General features: G+C 43.6%; 1 protein-coding gene across 1 annotated transcript in view; it reads right to left on the bottom strand.

Moving 5' to 3' along the window:
* Nucleotides 1–3,358: 3,358 nt before the first annotated feature.
* The window catches only part of megf11 (multiple EGF-like-domains 11), a gene marked incomplete at its 3' end in the record, with an annotated part of 50,259 nt that continues 35,819 nt past the window's right edge, over nucleotides 3,359–17,798 (bottom strand). The window contains exons 13-24 of the mRNA XM_084555290.1: nucleotides 15,358–15,504; nucleotides 12,215–12,349; nucleotides 9,565–9,693; nucleotides 8,871–8,999; nucleotides 8,117–8,245; nucleotides 7,821–7,949; nucleotides 7,481–7,717; nucleotides 6,092–6,258; nucleotides 5,924–5,987; nucleotides 4,708–4,752; nucleotides 3,786–3,992; nucleotides 3,359–3,534 (exon numbers count right to left, since the gene is read on the bottom strand). Coding sequence (XP_084411416.1) covers nucleotides 3,359–3,534; nucleotides 3,786–3,992; nucleotides 4,708–4,752; nucleotides 5,924–5,987; nucleotides 6,092–6,258; nucleotides 7,481–7,717; nucleotides 7,821–7,949; nucleotides 8,117–8,245; nucleotides 8,871–8,999; nucleotides 9,565–9,693; nucleotides 12,215–12,349; nucleotides 15,358–15,504 — 1,694 coding nt within the window. The remainder of the gene's footprint in view (nucleotides 3,535–3,785; nucleotides 3,993–4,707; nucleotides 4,753–5,923; nucleotides 5,988–6,091; nucleotides 6,259–7,480; nucleotides 7,718–7,820; nucleotides 7,950–8,116; nucleotides 8,246–8,870; nucleotides 9,000–9,564; nucleotides 9,694–12,214; nucleotides 12,350–15,357; nucleotides 15,505–17,798) is intronic.

Below are 17,798 nucleotides of genomic sequence, written 5' to 3'. Positions count from 1 at the left end.
CTGTGAATCTACTCCTAATGGAAGGTGATATGAAATGAAGGTACTTGCCTTTCCTTCTCGTTTGTTTTTTCAAATGAATGTGGTTTTTCTCAAGTTTTTAACCAAACAATTCAGATTCTACTGTTACATGAGAAAACCTGCAAGCTACGAATAAAAAAGGGCAACGTATCCTTTATTAATTAAACCTGAAGTATTCAACGCGTCACACTAAAATGGGAACAAAGACAGAATGTTCCCTACACTGAGGATTCATTTAATAATGTAAAATGTAAATGTGTTTGAAAGGCAAACTAATTACTTCCTGTGAGACAGCTGACTCTGCGGAATTAGAAATTTTCTCATGCAGATGTTGTCAGTGAGAATCTAGTAATATGTCATTTGCAGGACACACATTTAGAATTATACACTTTGCAATAAAATCTGTCTGAACGGGACTCACAAAATCACAAAGACATTTCCTTCTTCTGTCGCTATGACTCAGCTGAAACGCAGTGCCAGCTCCCCCCAGCAGCAGTAATCAAACCTGGATCTGAACATGAGCTGTAGTTTCAGCACCTTTAAATTAGGTTGTAAGGCATTCAGCTTTCGCACTCTTTCGACTTTTGCCCATTTAGTATCCACCCAGTGTTCAGCCTGACGTCCAAGTTAAATGACGTCTCTGTTTCACGGCAGTCTCTAAAACTCTGTCCTGTCTGAGCTGCGGGAAACCACATAAATTATTGCTGCGTCTAGGGGATATTCAACAGGCTACAAAATCGACATCTCTCTTGAGTGCTCACCTCAGTGCAGCGTGACCTCGTCTTTTTTATGCTTCCTCTTCTAAAGTACCCAGCTGTATTTGGTCCATTAGCTCCTTGACTAACTGGCAGCAATTCCTTTCAGTGGGGCATCACGCAGGGCTTGTTGGCTGTCAGTTGGGTGGCGTGTCCGTCATCTGTGAAGCTCGGGAAGTCCAGTACTTAGTGCTGAGGAACAGTCAGAACTCCTATACAGCAGTGAGCTGGCTCAGTGCAACATCTCCTGTTCCTAATAAGAATAATATTATGACAACCATCCCTATCTTTAGAAAACTAAATAGCCAGAGTTCCACATCTCTTAAGGAGACTCACAGTAGTTTAATTTTAACATTGCATTAACAGAATGTTGTTTTGTTTTTTCTTTAATGACATGAGTCATGAGATACCTGAGCTAATGCAAAAGACTGTAACACAACACAGCAAGTGCTTTTAAATGATATAGTGCTGTGTGAGTGACACAAGACTATGGATACAGCGTAATACTGTGCATAAACAGCACACACTGGAAAGATAGGGTGTGTATTTTATGATTGACAAGCAGTAATGGGGAAGAGCTGGAGACCCTGACATCAATGGCAGAGTCCACCACTCTATACACGACACTACAGTCAGGCAGAGAAGCTGACAGGCTGCTGTCTCTGTCCTGCCCCACTGACAGGCTGAGGAGGTCGTCTGTCCCTCAGGTCATCTATCTATCTATCTATCTATCTATCTATCTATGTATCTATCTATCTATCTATCTATCTATCTATCTATCTATCCATCTGTCTGTCTGTCTGTCTGTCTGTCTGTAGATAGTATCAATCCATCATGAATTTAGATTTTTACCAAGAATGACGTGTGTGCAGAATCTTCCTCATCCATGAACACCCTGTAACATGTCGCGTTTTAGTACATAAATCCATCTTCTGTTATCCGGTGTATTAAGCTGACTGAAACAAGGTTTCTGATGGCAGAATAGGCATTTAATTCCAAACTTATGTACCAAAACAACAACCAGCTTTGATATGACAGCAACTAGAAAAAAAAAAAAAAAAAAAGACCCTTCCTCAGAGGTCAAACAGTCACGTAAAGTATGATCCACTGTCACCACACTGGTCAAAGATGGCATGATGTCCGGAACTAATGCAACGCCGTCTGTGCATCGATTGTCAACATGTTATTGCTTCTACAGAGGGTGAAATGGGATTCACATAGTGAATGAGTAAATTCAGTTCAACGAATAAATGAATTAGGCTGATACCAACATAAAATAGCTTAGAAATGGACTTTTTACACATGGTTCCCTTCGTGAATACTGCACAGGATACTGGTGGAATTCTTAAATTGGTCCGATGAAATCTTATTTTCAATTTACAATTTGACAGAGAGAGAGAGAGAGAGAGACTTCAAAACAGTTCACAAAATGACACTGATAATCTCACAAGAAGATAAATTGTGTGTTATCTACATCAGTGGGTATCCATTATCTGATCATGCTCATCTTTTTTTTTTTTTTTTATTCTAGACTCACATTGATAAAAAAAAGAAAATCACCACCACTAATATAAATTAATAGATAAAGCAATTAACTTTATAAATACAAAACATAAAAGGTCAAAGCAATCCCTTCTTAACACCCAATATATTTAAAAAATGTAAACTAAGACAGTTGCGAGAAAAAAACTTTCACTTGGAAAACAACACAAGATCAGATCACTGCATTAGCGTAGGGGGGAAAATTCAAACCTTAGATATATGTGTGTAACTCTGGCCACCTGGTCAGACGCTGGTCACCTGAATACGTGGTCCAGATACACGGGGCCTCATCAACACTACAACTTAAAGAAGCTCTTTAGCTACAGACAGGGATCACATTAACAGGTGATCATTACTGGGTAACAGTGAATAAAGAACCATTACAATGTTTTACTATTTATCCATGCTTTCTCCGACTGTCTCAGTCCAGTTCCCTTGTTTAACACTTTTATTTAGATTATTTTCTTGCTTCGCCTGAACATTTCTTCACTTCTGGATAGATGATGATGTGCACTTCATGTCAGCTGTTCTGTAATCTGCAGCTGCCACCTTCCTCGCTGTGGGGGAAATCGCTTCGGTTTAGGGGATATTATAAACACTTGGCTGCTCTTGAATAGGAAACCTACATCATGGGCTGAAAATGAGCGTGAGGACAGCTCTCTCCCTGTAAATAAACTGTCCACCCAGTCCATGAATACTGCCCTTACTGCTGTTTGAAACCATAATGTTCCACTTCAGGAGGTCCATAAAGAGGCCAGGCAGCAGTTTGAGCGAGTTAGTTATATAAGAAATTAAAACGGGTGAGTGGTCGCTGGTGTGTGGGTCACTCTTTCTTCCCCTCCCTCCGTCAGGGCTACAGAAAGAATGCGAGTGAGGGAACCAAAGAGAGCAGGGTCCAGAGGAGCTGTGACTGTCCCTCCATCTCAACATCTCAGTATCTAATCGGACACACACGGAGACAAAGGGAGGGCCGTTGGTTGAAAGTTGGCTGAACGTTTCCCAGACGCCGGCTCGCTGTCAGGGCCAGGTGGAGGGGTTGCCCTCTAGAGCAGGGAGCTGGGGCTTTCTGGGGGAGGTGGGGGAGTGTGTGTGGGGCTGTGACGCATGGGCAGTATGTCATAGTGGTTGGGAATGTGGCTGCTGCGAGGGAGGTCATAGGGGCTCTGAGAGAAGCCGGTAGCCATTCCATTTGGTCCCTGCAGGACGCTCACCGTTGGCTCTGTGGCAGTTTGGGGAAGAAGGAAGGAAAAAGGTGGGAGAGGTATGTGAGAAACAAGGAGGTTAAAGATTGGCAGGCACAGGATGCGGAAAAACAGAAAGGAGAGGTGCATGCAATAGAGAGGCAGCTCACATTTCCTCTTATCAATGCTTACACAGTCTGTACAGGCTCACAGCATGGGACATGACCAGAGAGGCCATAAGCTGCAGGACCCTGCTGAGCTCCACACACCAGAGCAACAACGCACTCACCAACATCATAGACATTCCTGGTCACACTGCCCAGGAGGGTGGCAGTGCCTCCAAAGGGCACTTCGCGGTGGGAGGGGGATTTCATCTCCACATAGCTGCTCTCTGTGTGCTTGCAAGCCAGCCCTGGCGGGTCTCTAATGGTGGCATATGGATTCTCACTATTCAGGGAGCAGGAGCTGTTGCTGCACATGGAGCCCTTGATGTAATCTGCAGCAGCCGCAAGACAAGGACATATTCAGTATCAAGAAAGATGTATCGATTGTCACCGACTTATAACAGCGTTATTAATACTGGACTCTGATAATAAAGTACTACAGTTTAAAACAGATATCAGAGCGTGGCCAGGAGAATGGCAATGAAACTCGTTGCCATTCCGCAGATGCTGGACTTCTTTTGTCTCTGACAGGTGACTAATGGAGGAATGTAGTAATCAGAGTACAAAGGGGAAAGAGCGGAAGCCTCATCTCATCCATAACAGTCTCATCAGTCTGATAAGAGGCCTCATTAGAGGCCGCAGCAAAGCTCCTTCAGACCACTCTTTGCACCCTTGGGTCCCTCACATTCACCACCGACCGCACAGTGTGGGAGACAAAATGACGTATCAGGCACTGAGCCATAGAGAGCAATTACTGTTGGAATAAAACCTCAGCCCACCATGATCTCGTCCAAAGAGTTTTCACATAAATCACGGAGAATATACGGATGTGGGATTTTGGGTCAGGGAAATAGCAGTCTCAGAGGGGAATACAACCCAAATGGGAAAATTGATACATGGGCTGTTAAAGCATAAAAGGATTTAGTAATTTTGCTGCTGGTGAAGCTGAACAGAATATGCCTGCACACACAAACAGAGAAACATGCCGCACACACACACACACACACACACACAAACAGCAAACAGTTCCTACGATTAATTATTTACCTTTTCTGGTGCCTCTTTGTGTCTGTGACTCACCCTGTTGAACATCTGCAACAAATGTCAAAACATGAAAGTCAGACATTGCACACGAATCCCCCCGCTGTTTGAAGGCTGACAGGTAATGTCTCATTAAGGTACAATGTGGTGTGATTTTATTTTGTGGAATAATACGATGAGGGATTACTGAAGATTTCACCTGCTGCTGCTATCACATACATCCAACCCTTGCAAGCTCACACCAGCAGTGGTTAAAATGACATATTTTCCAAACATCACAAAGACTTAACTGAGTGTTAAGACCCCAGTAAATGACTGCTCAGTGTTAGAATCAAAACTAATTGACTCCTCTGTGATTGATCGGCCGTGCACTTCAACACAAATCGGAAATGTGCACGTCAAGATATCTGACTTTTAAATCAGGCATGACAAAGAATGAATCAGAGGCATTTATGTGGTGTAATAAGTAATTAGTAATTGGCACGCAAGCATTGTTCTCCTACCTGTGGTACAGTATTTACAATCTCTTTTAATTTGCACCACCACACGCCAACAGACTGCAAAGATGATTTATATATTCACAATGTAATAAGACTTCACTTTATCTCTCTTCCATTTATAACATACTACAATGTGTCTTCATAATTTAATCAGTATTTGCCACCACTTATAACAAATCAAGAACATCCACTGATTGTGTTTAGCTACGTTGTTATTCATTATCTCTGTACACATTCGTCTCCAAAGGAAAGGCTAAAGCTGACAAATTAGCATCAGCACGTTTAACACAATTAACATTTACACGAATAAACACTACACATAATCATTGTGCAGTGCCTTTTAAGAAATGTTAATGTGCTACTTAGAAATACTCACACTTCATTTCCTATAATTCGCAGCCTATGAGGGCACTGTTTGACCCAGTGTAAGCCTTCATAGAAAAATATGCCACTAGGGGAAGTGGAAGAGGACTAATGAGCTGATAGTGACCCCTATTCATCTTCCCACCACTTTCTCTGTCCCACCTGCATATCTTATCAAAATCAGAGCAAAGGTTATGTCTAACAAGAGACCCCCGGTTCATCTTCATTCACAGCAGGTCGCTGCCAATAAACGGCCCGCACTCATGACCCTCGTGCCTTTGCCCTTGAATTGGAAATTCTGCAAAGTCCAAATTCAGGATGTATGTGGTGCGACGTGATAAGAGAGGAGGAAAACTGACCTAGGTCGTTGAGGTTGCAGTAGGCTCTCCACTCTGAGGCGTTTCTGTTTTTCAGGGTGCTTGACTTAAAAGAAAAAAGGAAGAAAACAATATGCTGTTGTTTTCATACTGTTATATGTTGTTGGTGAAATTAAGTTTTACGTGGACACAAATGGGGATTGGTCATACTTTGAGGGTAAGAGTGCCGTCGAGGTTGCTGGAAATGGTCGAGACGACGTTACACTGAGCCACGGTGTGGTAACTGGGGTTAGAGAAGCACTGCCCGCTGCTGCTGCTGTTCTGGCTCTGATTGATCTCGGGAGCGCTGGTCCTCATCGCTACGGTGCTGCCACACTCTGAGGATTTACAGGTTGAGAAGTTTTCAATATCCTATTTGTATGTATTGTATTGTTGACCGTGTCTTATTTTCATTCACTCGTGAACTGCATTTTAAGTACAGCAATGCATGCATTTGTTTGGGCCCACAATGAATCACAATGAGTCAAAATCTGTCAAAGATTCACTCTATATCTAAAGTTTATAACAAAGTGTCAGGTAGGTTTTAGAAACTACTGTTTTTTACAACCTGGACCTTATTTCTTGCATAAAATATGACCGTTTACTCACCCATATAACTTTTGTGTAATTTGTAGTCGTTCGGGAGATATTTAGATCAGCGTATATCCATATAGTGGGAGTGAATGGGGCACCGAAACGCAGCCTCTAAATTACGCATTATCTGCCGCGAAACTCGTTCATTTCACCAATATTTTGTTATCGTACGGTAGTGCTATTCCCCGTTGAGTCCGGAGTTAGCTGTTATCATCTGTAGATTAACCTACAGACCCTGGATGATGTCTTCTGACCTAGATGATGTCATCTCTGAGGGCCACGCGCACCCGTGACGGTCGGCTTGTTTACCTGTAATTTGCTACTGCTAGTTTTTTGCAACATGGCTGAATATTTTTCCGATTCTGAGGCTGTGGACGAACCATAGCAGTAGCAAATTACAGGTAAACAAGCCGACCGTCGCAAGCTGACCGTCCACTATATGGATATACGCAGATCTAATTATCTCCCGAAAGACTACAAATTACACAAAAGTTATATGGGTGAGTAAACGATCGTATTTTATGTCAGAAATAAAGTCCAGGTTGTAAAAAAACAGTAGTTCCCCTTTAAATACTTAAAATCTTATCCATCGTATTTTTAATTTTACTTGTCTTCAGCAAAATCCCAAAGATTGAAATCAATTGAAGGTTTCTCAAAAACACCAAGCTGATCATTTAACTATAATGAAAGGTCTATATTATATTGAAGATCAAGCTGTAACAAAACTGAGTACACCCTTGACAATCATACTTGTTCAGGGGAGCTACTTATCACGTAGAGTCGAGTTCCATTAGACAAAACCCAGGTTAAAACTAGGAAAGCTGTGGTGCTCACATGGTCTTTTAGAGAGTGGAATCACTAGTGGTTTATTATTGTAATTGTTATAACATGATGAAACTTTTATTATTTAGCTGCTTTGTTGCATACTATAATTAGTGGATAAATGTTTCATAGCAGACTTCTTACCAGACAGAGAATAGTCAGTGTTGGTGATGTGCATCGCCTGTGTGTAGGACACACTGGGCTGGATCTCATGTCCCTTGTCCCTCTGCCTCTGTCTGTACCACACAAACAGACTAAGCATGGCCATGATGATGAGGAGGAGAAAGATGATGCCCATGACAGCCCCTGCAGACTGCCGCTCGGAGCCTCGCGCCGGGCTAATCTTTGTGTATGGGTTCAGCTCCTCCATCATCAGAGCTGCTACATAAAAAACACAGAAAGTGGGTTGTTTAAACAACGTGTACACATCTGCGTTTGAGCGGCGGCACATCGGAAAGCCTCGACCACCTCGGTCACATCTCACCTTGATCGCACCGGATGCCTTTATATCCGGGGCTGCAGTAGCATGTCCCAGTCACATAGTCGCACGTAGCATTGTTCAGGCACTCACACAGCTGCTGGCAGCCATATCCAAATGTGCCAGCAGGACACTCTGCATGACAGAGAGGCACATTAGTACATCCATCAAAATTAAAGCACTTACAGAGTGGGAGCCAAAGTGTTTAGAGAACACACACACACACACACACACACATATAACCCTACTCATCATCAGTGCAATTTCGCTCCAAGCTAAAATGTGCCGGGCCCATACTCAACTCTGCTCGCAGCTTGTCCCAATGAAGCCGGTTCGGCAAGCACACTGGCCAGAGATGTGGTCACAGTCTGCGCCGTTTTGGCAGCGGCAGACTTCGGAGCAGTCCTTGCCGTAGAACCCTGAAGGACAGCCTGGGGCATAGATGTATAAAATGTTGGGGTGGGAGGGGTGGAGAAAACACAAAGAGAGGGGATGACAACGTAATGCGTCAAGGTCATATAGCAATGGAACAGGAAAATCAATACCATTCAATGTCTCCGCTGCATACTCAATAAGGGACAATGTGAATGAATGGAAATGAAACGTTTCCTGCTTCAGCAGAAAATCCAGTTATGCTTTTAACATAACCTAGAGGAAGAACTAAAGAACAAGGCAGCAGGAAACAACAAGAATCTATGTTGGGGGGAAAAAAGCTATGATTTCCATGCACAATAGCAAGGGCATGGCACTACAAACAATCCTGAACAAACCCTTAGGGTGGTAGATAATGAAATTCAGATTAGTGGAGTGATGCTGATGATCTGCACTATCCCAGGGTAAATGGCTGGAATATATTATGAGCATATTAATGAAGTGACCATTAGTTGTACTTTGATGTTGCCCTCTCTTAAAAAAACAGTAAATGAAAACTTGATATCATCCAGTTACCCTTCAGCCTGGAAAAAGGTACTGTTTCTCGCTTGTCATCTGCTGCAGTTCTAATTGACCGCCAGTAGATGACACTGCGTGTCTATTAACTGGATGGGAGAAACTCACGCTGTGTGCAGTAGAGACCGGTCCAGCCGGGGCTGCACCTGCACTCCCCATCATAGGCACTGCACTGGGCTCCGTTGTGACAGTTACACGAGTTGAGACAATCAGGGCCCCAGTGCCCAGAGAGACAGGCTGCAGACGCCAGAAACACAGTCAAGCTCATGGTCACACACTCTCCCATACATAGTCTACGCCTAGACATGCATACGTGAAGCACATGGTACATGTTGAATGAGACGTCCAGACATTCTCCACACATTTTTACAATATTTTATGTAGCATACTTTCTTGCATAATGCGATCATTACCCTGCACATGCCTGTATTTTGAATTATATGAGCAGCCATAGGTGTCGGGTGAACATCTATGGAGGATCGGATATGTGAGCTTAAGTTATTATTACACCGAGTAGTTAATGCAATTAAAAAAACACACATCAATTTCCCATGGCATGGCAGCTCAAAGTTCTGCTAATGATCTTTGGCCTAGAGTGTTGTAAATCAAAGAGCATAATGCATTACAACAATCATTTAAGCAAGCTATGTGTTTTACATCAGCTGGGGCTGCGGGCAGTTCTCAGAATGTGTCGGGTCATGAAAATGATTAATGCGTATGAAGGTAAGAGTGAAAGAGAAATTAGGAGTGGAGACAGACAATGAGATGGGGGGAAAAGCGGGATGAGGGAGAGCAGCCATACCCTGAGAGCAATCCTCGCCGATCCAGCCAGGGAAGCACTGGCAGGAGCCGTCGATGGGGTTGCAGGTGCCATTGTTGGTGCAGAGGCAGATCTCGCCACAAGCCCTCCCGTACCTGCCACTCGGACAGACTGCGAAACCAAAAATAAATAAAAATGCTTTACAAAACAACCCCGATCAGCTTATTAACACTTACACCGAAAAACTAGTAAAATCCATTAACATTATGACATGAAACCTGGGCACATTACTGTGAGCACATTTACACAAACAAACTCATTTTGTTGAAGGTTGTGCAAACATATTCCCCTAATGGATGATATTGTTCTATTTGAGTGGACATGAAGTGAAGTGATCTGTTTAGACAAAAGGAGGAGTCAATCACTGCCTCCTGTGGCACGACTGCCCCATTTCCACCAGCTAGACTGGAATGAGTGATGTGCCACCGAATTAAAATAGACCGTGTACACAGACCACTGAATACATTTTTTATGAAATTAATATTTCACTGCACCCCGGCACTCTTCAATAAAAGATATCTTCTCCAGTGAAACCTCCATTGTGTTTTCTTGTTGGACCATGGGACAAATTGAATCAAGGTGTATCTTACGATCAAGATCAGGGAGCCGCAGCGCCAGCAGATACATTAAAACGTCTCATATAAAGAGAATAGCCCTGCGTTAGAAATATCTGATAAGGTCGCTGGCTGTGAAAGAGATGGGTCTGACTCATTTTCATGTGGGGTGATTTTAATGATTACATTTCAACTGGCTTTCCCCTCTTCTCGAGAGCTCTTTCAAGCCCCTTCAAGCAGGTTGTCATTAAGCCATGAGGCTGGCTCCCCCATACCGCTGCTTCTGGGGATTCAAGCCTCAACTCACCAGGAGAGCTTCATTAGGCTGGGACTTTGTGTGCTGGACAGAGGACAAGTGAGGACGCCAATGGGGCTCAACAAGAGGAGAACGTACATGTTGCTGGCCACCTTCGTCTCTCGTCGCCTAATGCCTGCTCACCAGTAATTATAGTCCAGACAAATTAGGACTGGCTCTCATCTTTACTTTTCCCTCTTCATTCAGCTCCGCTATTAAACTTTTATTTATAAGACATTGCTCAAAGCCATGAAAGAGAATTCAAAAAGTCCCCACTGCCTTTCTGTAATTTATAAAAAATGGTAAATTATTAGACGTAAAAATCTACAGCACCATGTAGGTGTCTTTTCTCAACGCACTGATTGAGAGCAGATTTTTTTTTACAAGAAACTGCTGACAAGAGAAACACAGTCGCTTCGGTCACACACATTGTCACAGATATGAGCTGATACCAAACTGTGAACATTTAGTCCAACAGATGAACAGTGAGTAGACAAAAACATATCTGACACATGAGCACCAGTGTTTTACACGCAACTGACATTTTACCAACAATCTCTTTATGAGTTTCCTTTTAGGCTTTAATACATCTGACACACACTCAACACTCCTATCTATATTGTTACAGAAAAAACTAATTACACGGTACTGTAATTGCAGTAGACGTAATTAAGAAGATTTTTAGTCTTAATTGTTCACACAGATGTGTAAAAAACTACTCATGACTTCTAAAAGGGCAGCATCTTAATCAAACACATCTCTGCCGCAAATGAGCATCGCTAAAGACGGAAGACAAACGCTTTAAAATAGTTTTTGATGTTTTCTCACAACACTGTCAACAAGGTCTTCATACACAGTTGAAATATTGCAGTGGCGTTATGTGAAAGGAAGGTTGGCTTGTTTAACAAAAGGTGCACATACACCGATCAGCCACAACATTATGACCACTGACAGGAGAAGTGAACAACATTGACCGTCTTGTGACAATTCAATGTTCTGCTGGGAAACTTTTGGACCTGGCGTTCGTGTTACTTAGACCAAACCGGACACCCCCACCCCATAGCAATGACACTCCTTGATGGTAGCAGCCATCCCCAGCTGGATGCAGCCTGACACAGGCACACACACTAAGGAACAACTCAAAAAACATGAAAAACAGCACAAGGTGTTGACCTGGCCTCCAAATTCACTAGATCCCAAACCTGCATCATATTAAACAGGTAGTTTTAATGTTGTGGCTGATCGGTGTACGTTGCTTCTTTGTCTCTTCCATGCAGCTCTTTTTGCAGAATTAGGCGGTGGACAGCAACATCTACTTAATGTATTCTTTGTCTGAAAATGGGAGCCTCAGCAATTTTCAAGCTTCTGTTGAAGGTTGATATTTTTTTTTGTCTGCGGTGCACTGATAATAGCCATTACTCAAAGTTTCAAGTCTAAGATGCCAGTAGGAGAGGCAGCAGGTCATGCACTGATCTTATTAGAGCCAGTGAGCACAGCAAAAACCAAAAGAAAATGTGTCACCAAAAGGTTTCTTTGACATGTAAATGCACCTAAATAATAACATATGGTACAATGTACTGTTTATAATCAGTGCTATTTCCTAACCATCTAACCATCTAACTTGACCTCAGTATTTTATACCATGGCAAAATAGTCGGACAGTTTCAAACATAAACTGTGCTTACTGCTTTTCCAGTAGCAAAAACTAGAAAAGTTCACAGTGAATAAATCTAACAGTAAGTGAAACCAGGAAAAGGTCAAAACAACATAGAAGGGTACTTGCCTTGGTTGCACAGAGAACCTGAGAAGCCGGACAGGCACTCACAGTGGCCCGTGACATGATGGCACGGCCCAGTGCTGTGCACACACTGTGGACACGACTGGCTGCAGCGGTGCCCGTAGAACCCCGGGGAGCAAACTGCCGGCAGACCGTGAAAAGAGAGGAGAGGGAATCGGTCATCCAATGCTGAATGGAACAAGAGGTACTGTACACCTTTAAAGGTGCGCACAACACCAGGGTCCTATACTTGATATGTAGCACACAGATGGAAAGCAGCCATTATTCATGCTATCAGTTACACCTGCCATAACATGTCAAAAAATCTGCTGTGAAAAAGGCTGAGTGTGATGAACACTTGGCAGTCTTAGGCCGACCTGCCAACGCAATATATCTCAGTCCACACATGACAGACTGCCCAAACATGTACAGGAAATTATTCTTCCTGAAGGAAATATCCTTATCTGTAATTCCTTTGACAGTTCAACCTTTTTTTTTTTTTTTTATCTAAGCTCTTATTATGATACAATACTGCAGTTACTTTCAGACTCTACTTTCAGAACTGACAAGTATCTGGAATACTCTTCAGGCAACGCAAATTCATTTACAGGTAATTCAATCTACAAGTATATTTCCATCTGCAAACAACTGCTATGGCAAGAGCTCAGAAACTAGTAGTTTCAGTTGTTCCTAACTCATGTCTTCTATATACTGCCTCACCTACATCTCCTCCTAGCTGACATGGACTGAAGACCGAGCTCGAGAAACCATGTGAAATTTTAGGAGGGAACAGTTTTTTGATTGATCCCCGTTTACGTTTGTGTCATAATTTCAATCAGTAGTTGAGTAAGTGAGTATATGGAAGTTGAGTTTAAGTTGAGGAGTGCTCCAAAGAGTCCTGTCCTTAGAAAACTGTAGATTCATTTGTAAAAAAATAAGTGTACGGGTTGTTTCTTGATGAACTACACATATTTATCTTCCAGCCATTTGCTCCACAGCCATTCTGTGACACTTTTTGTGGCCCAATCCAGTACAGGCCGGCTGCAGTGATGAAGAACATCACTGCATCACAGCATTTCCCTCCTAAGTCATGGAGACACCGAGAGATGCCCTGTACAATGCCACTGTTGAGATAAAGTCTCTCACAAAGGCAAATGATGCTCTTGAGAATAATGTTCTCTTCCTTGAAGAGATGAACGGAGGCAAGAGGTGAGTCAGCTCTAGGAAGAGCTTGGAATAAAAGATGAGGGCCGCAAGAAGGCCATGAAAAAGTTGGGCTTGCAGTGAAGACTATTTGCAAACTCCTCACAAAAACTTCAGGGGTGTAAAGAGCAGACGTGACAATCTGCAAGAGAGCCTCCAGACGGCTCACTGTGTGGAAAGCACACAGTGGAAGAGCACAGTGCTGAAGATAAAGCTAGTAAAAGACCTGCCCTGTGAAAATAAAAAAAATGCTAAAAATTGAGGAAGAACCGAAGAAGAGAGGAAGCGAGGCTGATGAGCAGATAAAACTCCTCATCTAGAAGAACATCCAGCTTCAGGTACGCTGCCTCAGCTGATTGTTTTACTTACTAACAGCTTGCTTCAGAAAGCTTCACAGTTTGGTAGAATATTAAATATTCTGTCTTTCTGTCAGCAGCTTCCATTTAACACAAAAGAGTCGGAGCAGATGAAGAGACCTGAGACGGAGAGACAGGGGAAGAAAAGATGACGAGCAAAGAAAAGAAAAGATGAGCATCAAGGGCAAGAAAAAGATGGAAATGAAAGGCGGCAAAAAGGTGCAGAACGAGACACGGAGAAATGACTCTGATAAAAGAGAGAAAAAAAGACAAGAAGAGCAACAAGAAGAGGAAGAATGACAGAAGCACATTTCTCCTTCCTCATGAACCCCCTACCTACCCTATACCTACCTAGGAATATAATAATGAAACAAAGCACGACAAGAAGAAATCCATGGAGCAAAGAGAAATCAAGACCAGTAGAATTAAAGCAGAAAAGACAAGCGGAGACAGTGAAGAGAGGGAGAAAGCAGAGAAGTCAGCCTTTATTGTAATCACTACCATTTCATCTGCAGCCAAAGATGGAACAGCAAAGGAGTTAAGAAAAGTCTGTTTTATGTCAAGCGTTGAAAGCCGATTGATGATCTATAATGTGTCAGAAAAACACGAACTGTGCACATTTTATTGAGCGAATGGGAAGCGAGTGACATTAAAAAGGTGGTGTAACGGTTATTATGGCTGCATTTTACACAAAGACCATCAACCGTGCAACAGGGCGCAGTTTATATTAAAAACACATTTTCATTTCAGCGCTCTGAAGTGAGTCTTTTCAATCTCTGTAATGTTCCTGTTATCGCAGGCAGTGGTTTGGTTGAAGGTTTTCCAGTCTAATATATCAGTTGTCAGGGAACAATGGAAAAGAAACCTTTCAGGAAGCTTCTGTTATAGTTTGACACCTATGCCATGATAAGTTTACCCGGTGTGATTTGATTATTCTTAAAGCAGCAGGTGCTCTGGAGGAGCACGTAATCCTTCAATTAAAATTTCAGTGGGTGAAACAGCAAAACTGCACTTACGAGGTTTTTACCTGACGAGTAAATTATCTGTGTAAATATTGAATTTGGAGGAGTAGTCGTTTCCCCTCTCGCTAAACCACACAGACACACACAGCTTCCTTAAGTCTCTCACTTACATTCCTCTCAAATGGATGTTTACAGGTTTGTGACTGTGAATTTCACTCCCAATCAGTGAGCTCATCACTTGAGAGCAGCTTCAGACAGACCCTAGTTAGAAAGCAGAGCTCGCACTCCCAGCGAGCGTGCCCTCTGATGAGCCCTAGGCGAGGACTGTGTGTCTCCCACTGCGGGCTGCTCGTCGAGGACAGTGTGGAGGGGCGAGGAGTGTATGTGTGTTTATGCGTGTGTCTATGTCTGCGGGGATGCCGCTGGGGCAAAGACACTGTGATTAAGTGATAGCTGTGATGAAGGGTTGACACTCGAGCCGTTTTGACCGACAGCTAAGTGACTCTCCTCTGCTGGTTCACACTTTTCTGCAATTCTTCAAAGATCAAAGCAAGGTCGACACTGCGATGGCGTTCGCTACCGTGTCATGCAGTTATTTCTTAAAGGTTAGGAGGAGAAGGAGGCTCACTTCTTTTGCAGGAGGTCCCTCTGTATCCAGGTGCACACATACATGTGCCGTCCTCGGGAGAGCAGGATCCTCCGTTCTGACAGGAACAGCTGACTGAACAGTTGGGTCCCCAGAAGCCTTGTGGGCACACGTTATCACAGTGGATTCCTGCAGGAACATTACCATAACGAATATTCAGTGAATGCACACCAAGAAGGCAAAATACTGGTATCTGAAACATTCGAAACAGCATGCCATCTGTAAAAAACAGGTCAGTACGGGACAGCGTTCACAATGCCTGATCATAACAGCTAGCGTGGATCCTCGATTGACTTGAGCTCTGAATAAAGAAGCTGCAGTTTGGATGTGTTCCTCTTTTTTTTTTTTTTTTTAGTTCAGCCCGTCTTTCACACTCTGTTTCTCCTTTCCAATGTATTTTATTTTTGATCTGAGCGGGGCTCCCTGCCAGTGCACTGTGTTGATTAACAGGGTTGGGTCTCCGGAGAGGCCGAGCTTGTCTCCCATTCTCTTTCAGCGGAGCCATGGTAGTGAACACAGCTGAAGGGAAGTACTCAAGCTACAAGAGCACAGTCTGGAAGTGTCATGGCGTGTTTTGTGCAGCTCCAGCCAACAAACGCAAAACACAGCATCTATACAGGGCTCTCACTGTGTACTGTGTGAATGCATTAGCGCGTCAGTGTGAGCGGCACGTTTCCACTCAGCCATACCAATGCTTTGAAGAAAAGTGGGATAAAAGCAGAATCGTCACATGTACTGAGCTACATACACACAGGTTTGTGAAATGGAATACACTGCGTATCACTGCGACTGCACGTACACACACTCTTGGAGCCGCGCGCTCACACGCATGTGCATGCACGCTCCGCAACCTTTCAAGCACCAGCCCTTAGTTGGAAGCCTCATTTGAAATTTCCTTTGAATGAGAATATCTGAGAATGGTGTGGCCATTAAAGCTGCATTAGGGCTGTACCTTTGAATTAAACCTGGACTAAACTCTGGGGACCAATGTTATACAGTAACCGCGGCACCTTGGGGCTGGCACGGAGCAGTAAAGGAGAGGAAATGTTAGTGCTGATGAGGGGTGGGGCATGGGAGCAGTGATTTAGTCAGGAGCCAAGCCGCTGACATCAAAAGGAGGGCAGGGCTTGTGCAAGTATGTTTGAGGTTCTGCTAGGCCAGGCAGAAAAAAAACAGTGGCTGCCTTTACTGTCAGAAAATGAATGCGGACAGAGCATCACATTTTTCAGCCTAATGGTGACAAACAGAGGGGCTTTGGATGCCTGGTGAGGGAGAAGAAGAAAGACTGAGAGAAGCCAGAACTGAAGTCTCTTCAAAGGAGGCTTTTCGCGGAGAAGTGCCAGAGGTCCCACCATCCAATTTGTAGAGAGCGCGCGGAGCAAAGCAAACCTCTCTCGCCCTTTTTAACTCTCTCTCCCTCTCAGTGCATGTAAACACACACTCGCGTTACCTGCTCTGTGACATGGGCCAGCATCTCTTCAGAAATAAAAGGCGAGGTCCTATTTAACGCAGGCTACCAAGAAGCCCGTGCATCAAGTGTCGAGTCAGAGCTCTCTTTTAAAATCTTTGTTGGCTGATGTCAGGCTTACGACAGTTCGGCAACAACCGCGTGGGCCACAGACAGCTTAGCCACTTTCAGTGCACACTCGTGGAGTCAAACTTCTTGACAATGTACGCGAACCTCACAGTAAAACCAACGGCAAGTTGACAGCAAAGTAGAATGCCATAGCAAATCTGGGTCTAGCACACTCAGTGATATGACAGCAAAATAAATAGCTCCAGAGTTTCTGTAAATAGACATTTTATTCCGTCCTCCTGACTTAGTCCTGTGATGGATCCCACATAGTCTGCTCTCGAGGTGCTCCTTCCCTCAGAAAGCCCATTGTCAAGCCTCTCCGATTCACATACGTATGTATGTGTGTTTGTTAGACCCACTGGGCCGCACGGTGCCCCCAGCCCTGCACCCTGGTGACTCAATTAAGGCTGACAGATGGTCCCGACCTGCGCAGGATTCAGAGCATGAGAGGCCCGTTTTGCCAGCTTCGTTTTTGCAGATAATAAAACCCACATTGTTTCCCAGAATAAATGCCCTAAGCTCAGGAGGCTGAATGGAGTGGGCTGCTGAGAGGCTCATAGGCTTGACCTTTCCTGCTGAATCTTTTTCCTCCCTGACTGCACCTCTCTATCCAAGCTCAGAGACCAGGTCCTCAGCTAGCCCCGCATATTTGACATTCAGATGCGATGCCTCATTTTTGAGCATAATGACTCTCACCCTTGCTGTGACATTCACTCTCCTACCTGAAGCGTTTTTTTCCATTTAAACAAGTGGCATAAATGACAAGCAGCAGAGAGCGGACATATGTTCATACTGACAAAAACAATAAAATAAATTAAAAAAAGATAAAAATAAAAACATTTGACGC

Source organism: Chelon labrosus, assembly GCF_963514085.1.
Source record: "Chelon labrosus genome assembly, chromosome: 11".
NCBI lineage: Eukaryota > Metazoa > Chordata > Actinopteri > Mugiliformes > Mugilidae > Chelon > Chelon labrosus.
Note: the sequence above shows the minus strand (reverse complement) of the source record. Positions and strands in the feature narration are given on the sequence as shown.